This window comes from Clarias gariepinus, chromosome 10, assembly GCF_024256425.1.
Source record: "Clarias gariepinus isolate MV-2021 ecotype Netherlands chromosome 10, CGAR_prim_01v2, whole genome shotgun sequence".
In the NCBI taxonomy this organism is placed as follows: Eukaryota; Metazoa; Chordata; class Actinopteri; order Siluriformes; family Clariidae; genus Clarias; species Clarias gariepinus.
Genome location: NC_071109.1, coordinates 19,756,489 through 19,763,659, shown reverse-complemented (window position 1 = coordinate 19,763,659; position 7,171 = coordinate 19,756,489). Strand labels below are relative to the sequence as shown.

Sequence of the window (7,171 nt, the reverse complement as noted above, 5' to 3'; positions counted from 1 at the left end):
AATATTACTAAACACACACTGAAGACCCTCAAACCATTTGCACCCCCCCCCCCCCCCGCCAAAAAAAAAAAAGGTTTGACAAATTGTCCTTCCCTACTACTAGTCCACCCTCTTAACAGGCCACACACAACACCCATCTTACACACCCAGCTTCGACACCCTTCTCACGCTTACTGGTTCAACTGTTCAAATTACAAACCACCTGGTTTCAAGATTAATCTTTTCCAGTGTTGCTTAATATTACCCTAATTGATCTAACAGTAGATTTTTTGAAAATAAACTGACAATATTATTCAGCAAATTGTGTGTTAGAAGTAGACCATTTAAATTACAATGTTTGGACCAAACACAGTAAAGTCATTGAGGACACAGTGTAGGGAGGGCTCATAGAATACTGTTTATTTACAAGTCATCCAGGGATCGACATTGGCCAATGGGTAAAGAAATGAACAGAGGATAAAGAGAAGGGGAACGTGGGAGGAGGGAATCCAAGAGATGGCCAGCTGTTGGAAATATTTGGGTAAGGATTAGAGGAGCAAAAATGATGAACATGGGATTTAAAGAAAGACTGGGTCAGACTGTGAGCTGGATTGGGATGAGTCCAAAGCAGTTTTGACTAAGGGTGAAGAGAAGACAAAGAAACAACAAAGAAATGTTATTCTTCACTCGTGATACATTCTGAGGATGCAGCTTTTAATAACTCCCATATACCTAGTCCAGACAGTCTGGTGCCTGAGAATAAGAAAAAGAGAAAAAGTAAAAAGGAAGGGCATAAAAATCCCATGCAAAATAGCATTTAATTTATTTATTTGTAACTGGACAACCACAAAAGAACTCTTGTATGAGAAGTTTATAATTCCCAGGGTTTGGGGTGAATGTGTCATCACTTAGTATATTGGTAGGTGTCCTGTAAACACAAATTCACATTCCATAGTGGTCCAAGTATATAAATGACTAGGCTGGAAAAAAGGTTTTATTTCAAATCATATGAAATACAGTGACCTCCACTGGTAGAACACTGTACAGGACTGTGCAGAGCCCTACATTTGTGCCTATTTTATGTCTGTGGCAATACTTATCTGTATAAAAGAGTATTTAGTTTTTAATCAAATTAAATATTACATATATTATGTTAATGTTTAAGGAATGTTTTAGTTAAGATTTAAAAAGCAACTTGTTAGATAAAACCATCATAATGTCTGACTGGAACATGCAGAAAGAGAAGTACAGTATGTGAGAATCAAACTAAACTGAAGAAATGTTCTCAAAAACACTTGGAACAACCTAACATCTCGTTTCAAAATGACACAGCAGAGAATTTATGCAGTTTTGCTTAACTTGTAGTCATGTCTATAATTTGAAAACTTTTCATTATGTTTTAAAAAAAAAATGTCATGTCATTACAGAATTTCTTCTGATTTGCATAGTCCTGTATTACACCAGAAAGAAAAGCAGAGAAAAACACACATTTTCCAGTCACAATGTACTCACTTGAAACTGTCCAGTATGTGTGCAGAGTTTGTGTAGTGGGTGAGATAGAGGTTGACCTCTGTAGATGTCCATTTTTCCGACTTGCAAGGCTCAATAAACTGTGGAGTGGACACAAGCAAGATTTCAAGTTAACATCAAGAGTAACACTGTACATTTACAGAAACTTTGCGAAAGATATGAATATTACCTTTTCTACAAGATCAATGAAGAAATCGCGAACATCTTTTGTGTTTGTTAATTTGGCAGCAATGTTCACAAGGCCTCTGGAAAGGTTCTAGAGGGAGAAATTTTCCAAATAAAATCCTTAAAGGATATTTTACGCTTCAAATATACCAGCTAGGAATTTTTCCATGTTGCCTAAGCATGACATAAATTTAATACAAAATAATGTAACCCGGCATAAGCATTCTTGTACCTTAAAATTGGCTTCCATTTCATTGAAGACTTTAGTCTTTCCTCGCAGAGCTACACATACCAGACTAAGCAGACAAGAAATTGCCTTCATTACAAAGCGAGACGCTAGCATTTCTACATTAATTCCATTAATCTCAATCCACATCCCACACTCAAACTCAAGCCAGGTTGCAATCTAATACCTTTTGTGCTGGTCCAAAAGATCCTTGTCTGTGATTAACATTTTGAGATCTTTAAGGTCTTGAAGGAACTCTTTGTCTAGATCCACATCCATGTCCTCCACCATGTTGTCTTGGAGCAGAAGTGAAATGAGAAGAGAAAGGTTACAGAAACCGAAATAGTTTAAAGAGTCTGGACTGGTAGAAGCGTTTAAATGAACTAATATCCAACCAACCATTTACAATTAATTTATTCGTTTTAATATGATTAAGAAACTTCATTCTAATTATCTTACCAACAGCTCCAACTGTCCAATGGTTGATCAGCTGCCCAGCACAGAAGGCAAAGTCCTGAAATGTTAGATACTGAAGCTTCTTCTTTCCCGTTTCAAAACGGTTATTGGCAAAGAACACAATGGCTGCATAATCCCTGTAAAAAGCATTGGCAGCAGCATCCCAAGAAAATAAGGCAGAGGAATGAGAGGGCAGAATCAGCAGCTCTGCCAAAGTGTAACTTAATTTGTTTAATGCATTATTGTAACTAAACATTAATCCATAATATCAATCCCAAAATATTTCAGCAATGCCTGTTATGAATTTATTTTTCCACAGAAGAAGCTGTTTCAAATGCTGGAAAAGCTCAGACTATTCACGTAAACTAGCTTTAAAAGTGTTTATTTATTTATTTTTTTTTTTTAGAAAAACACCCATTTAATTCCTATCTGCTGAAACGGTTACTATTGTGATTTCTAAACATAAGCAGAGCTATACTATTAAAAATACTATACAAAAGATAAAATCCGGTCCATAAGTATTTGGACAGTGGCACATTTCTTTATTTTTATGTTTACTACCACAATAGATTTGAACCACAACAAACAAGATGTTATTGAAGTGAAGACTTACAGCTTTAATTCAAGTGATTCAACAAAAAATATTGCACAAGCCATGTAGGAATTAAAGCCTTTTGTCTAAGTCAAACCTATTTTTACAGACTTAAACTAACATTACAAACTAACATAATACAGTTAAGGATTGTTTTTAATATATGCATGCAAATCCTCTGCAATCAATGATTGCTTGAAGTCTGGAACCCTTGAACACACCAAATGCTGAGTTTCCTTGCCAGACTTTTACTGCCACCACCCTCAGTTGTTGCTTGTTAGTGGGTCTTTCTGGTTTCAGTTTTGAGTAAGTGAAAAGCTTGCTTAATAGAGTTGAGGTCAGGTGACTGACTCAGCCATTTATAAGCATTCCATTTCTTTGCCTTGGGTTGCTTTTGCCATACGGTTTGGGTCATCATCTATCTAAACTCTAAAGCACTGTCCTAACTGTATTGCAGCATTTGACTAAATCTGAGCAAAAAGTATAACTCCACAGAGTGTGTGCAATCGATGTCACAGCTTGGCCTTGATCTACTTCTGGCAATCCATTTCCTGGGCAGCTGCCATTTCCTTTTATTCAGTCTTACTGCTAACTTGGTGTCTTTAAAACCATAAATGCCAGAGAAGTGTTGTGGGTACTGATGTTCCCGGCAGAGGAACAAAGAAAAAACATTAATATGTACAGAATCCCTGCTGAGTCTGATCCAGAGCACAGATCCTAGTGGAAATGAATATACTGGCCTGTTCATTATTTTTAATCTGAGGAACTATGGTTGACATTGCTCTCTCTCTTCTGTGCTTATAAAATATAAATATATTTTAATCTTCTAAACATTTGGTGCCAGAGAAAGATGCATTTGTCATAGCCGGTCCATCAATGTGACAGAATGGTAACATCTGGTCATGTGACTGCAAACACTATAAACTTCAGAATTCATCCTGCTACTTTTTTCAGCAGTCACATCATCAATAAACACGAGTGACCCAGTTCCATTACATGCTCATTTCCATGTTGTGAAGGGGGATTTTTATTTTCTTCTAATCTAATCTAAGATTGGATTAGATTAGATTAGATTAGACTAGATTTAGGGCAATGTGTTTAATGAGGGTATAGGACAGTATGTACGGGGTAAGAATGACATTAGACGATTACAGTATTTAATAAGTACCAGATATTAACCGGAACCCAAAATTCTAACACTCTGTTTTTGTAATGAAATTTTCATCACTCACTCATCTTCAATAAGGGAAGATCTGAGATTATGCACTTTAGGTCTCTCTAAGGCCTTTTGTTGCTGTGCATTCCTTCTTTTTAAGAATGTATCAAATTGTTAAATTGTTGATCTGACCACTTCTAAAGTTTCTGCTGTTTTTCTGTTAGGTCTGCTTGGTTTTGTTTTCACCAGCCTAATAATGGCTTTCTTCGCTTGCATCGAGATCTCTTTGAACTGCATATGGAAAGTCACTGTAAACTTCTATCAAATACGAATTCAACAGTATGACTGAACACTATTTATCTTCTTCATTGTAAAATTGTTATTAGTTATGTCCTAATACTTTAGAGCCTGTAAAAATTGAGGACTTTGTATGTATGTATGAATAAATGAATGAATGACTGACTGTAATTCCTAAAAAGTCAATGCAAGATTTTTGTCAAACACCTGAAAATAATCCATTGTGGTAGTGTACGGAGGCAATAGTTTAAAAGCAGAATCATCCATGTCTAAATACTTACGGAATTGGCTATATTTGCAGTATGTAAGGCACTGTTAACATAAATTTTAAGAGTCCTTGATAAACATGCATGAACATTGAAAAATAGCAAAATGTCAGCGAGTTAGAAGCAGATCCTTAATGGCAGATATCCCATCAGAAATTGTAGTTCTCGCTCACCTTGCCAGCTGATCAGGGAGTAGAAAGTGCTGTCTTATGTTCTCCACCAGAGGGCCTTTGAGTTCTTCCACCACTTTAAACACACGCTTGAAGTTGTCAAACTATATAAGAAATAATGCATACAGGTCCGTTAAATCCTTTCCCAGGTTTATTTAGATACTGCTTTAAGGTTCTACCCACTTGTCGCCTGCAGCTCTTCAGCATAATGGCAGTCTTTGCACTAACATCATCAAGATCTTTTTTTGTCCCTTTAGATAGCTTCTTTCCAAGGACTTCACGAGCAAAGGCATCATCAAACGCATAATATCTGGTAAAGAAAAAAAAAACTTTAACTGAAATTATTAAACAAACAAAATGTCAAGATAGGTATACCACAGAGCACACCTTTCAATCAGCATGGCTTGTCGATCTGGCGGTATCTGGAACAGAAGCTGGTTGGCTAATTTAGCTGGATTTTGCAAAAGCCTCTCACACATCTGAAAGGTACGAAACTGGTCCATGGTGTCACTTAGGAGGACATCACGACTGGCCTCACATTCTTCCATAACGCCTCCTTCCATCCTCACCTTCACTGCATCATTTACTAGAGAGAGAGAGAGAGTTTATTCTGCTTATGCCAATTTCTTATTACTAAATGTATGGCTTATTAAATCACAAAATTCATGGATAATATTCGTAGCTTCTGAAATTGCTTGAAAAAAAAGTCTTGTCGAGAGAGTGGCATGCCTGATGTTTTATATAAGTTGGCAGCAGAAGTTTGCAGGGGTTAAGGTCAACATTAGATTGGATTACATTAGATTAAGAAGCAATGTGGTTAACGAGTGTATAGGTCAGTATGTACGGGGCGAGAGTGACATTAGATGATTACAGTATTTGATTATTTACCAGATGAGTACCAGATATTAACCGGGAACCAAAATTCTAACACTTTGTTTTTGTAATGAAAATTTCATCACTCGCTTAAAGTCTATACTACTTTGTCCTATACACAGGATTGCAGGGAGCCTAACAATCTCAGAAGAGTTAAAGCATGAGGCAGGGTACACCCTAGACAGGGTGCCAATCCATCACAGTGCACACAAACATGCTTATTCACGCACTACACGCAATGCCGACTAGGCTAATCTGCAGCGCATCAGGGTTCAGTGGTACATTTCTCGTCTGACATGCGGAAGTTTGGTTTCAATTCCCACCCAATGCCCAAACCGCAACCTCTGGATGCAGTGCTGGTGCAAAGCTCAGATAAAATGGAAGGGTTGTTTCAGGAAGGGCCGAAAGACATTAAAGGCAAATCAGCCTAATCTGCATGAGAATGTGGGAGGAAACTAAAGAACCTAAATGTAAAATACCAAGCACATGGAGAAAATGCAACTCCTTGCACACAGACCCTGAGGCGAGAATCGAACCCTGACCCTGGATGTGCAAGGCACCTGTGCTAACCAAATTACTAATATGTCATATTTCTCTAGGCAGTAAGGTTAACGTTATCTACCTGTGTATCCATTCAGCCATAACTGGTACACCTCCTTGTCCATGATGGTAGTGTTTCCCACAAATACATCAAGCTCCACTGACATCTTGATTGGACAACTGTGTGGATTTACCTAGCATTAAGAAAGGCGTTACTTTTATAAAACATACATACAACTTATCGTGTGACCACTATTTTTTTTAAATCTGTACACTCACCCGCAGAAGTGATTAAGTATTATATTAATGTGTTTGTGTGGTTGTTATTAGAAAATGCAGCGTGAGCTTGCTAGTCCTTATTGCTAGTATAAACACTACACTGTAACTGTCATTAGCCTGCATGTGCTAGCTAGCTCTTGCAAACGCTGAACGAGCAGCATAAGCCTAAACACAGATAGCACATATTAAGCACAAAAAATTAAAATAAATCACAGAGTAATATAACCGAATCCATTATCTCAGCTCAGGACTCAGGAGTCGAGAATACTACATAAACACAACAAACGACTTAGGTAACAGTTGGGGAAAATGAAACGAACACTTCCGGGTCAGCGAAAACGGACACGCCTTCAATATGACAAGTTCATTCATTCGAGGATTTATGTTATATCAGTGTTTGCATGATATGTTTCTTTGTTTGCTTGTTTTTTACCAGTACGACAAGGGAGGACACCTTGGGTACCTTGTAACGATAAATCATTGGAAAATCTTAAAACTACACTGTACTGCTATGATTAAATAATTCATTACTCCATTGATTAATATGTTTCAGGTTTAAGAACTGCACAACTCTATTAAAACTTGGATGGACAATGGTGAGCCATTAACTTTATGGGAGAAATGTGGTAAGAAAAAAAAATT

At 37.2% G+C, this 7,171-nt stretch overlaps 1 protein-coding gene across 2 annotated transcripts; it reads right to left on the bottom strand.

Annotated features, from left to right (window-relative positions):
* Nucleotides 1-384: 384 nt before the first annotated feature.
* fibpa (fibroblast growth factor (acidic) intracellular binding protein a) lies at nucleotides 385-6,850 on the bottom strand. 2 transcript variants are annotated; one of them, XM_053505668.1, is made up of 12 exons: nucleotides 6,530-6,850; nucleotides 6,333-6,444; nucleotides 5,225-5,423; nucleotides 5,021-5,147; nucleotides 4,841-4,941; nucleotides 2,360-2,493; nucleotides 2,088-2,196; nucleotides 1,907-1,970; nucleotides 1,679-1,765; nucleotides 1,492-1,589; nucleotides 712-732; nucleotides 385-616 (listed from the first exon to the last, which is right to left on the bottom strand). In XM_053505668.1, exons 2-12 carry the CDS (start codon nucleotides 6,415-6,417, stop codon nucleotides 574-576), a joined length of 1,068 nt encoding a protein of 355 aa, XP_053361643.1. In that variant the 5' UTR covers nucleotides 6,418-6,444; nucleotides 6,530-6,850; the 3' UTR covers nucleotides 385-573. The 2 variants fall into 2 exon arrangements, with proteins under 2 accessions (XP_053361643.1, XP_053361642.1); XM_053505667.1 differs by having other exon boundaries at nucleotides 385-732.
* Between the last annotated feature and the right edge of the window lie 321 nt (nucleotides 6,851-7,171).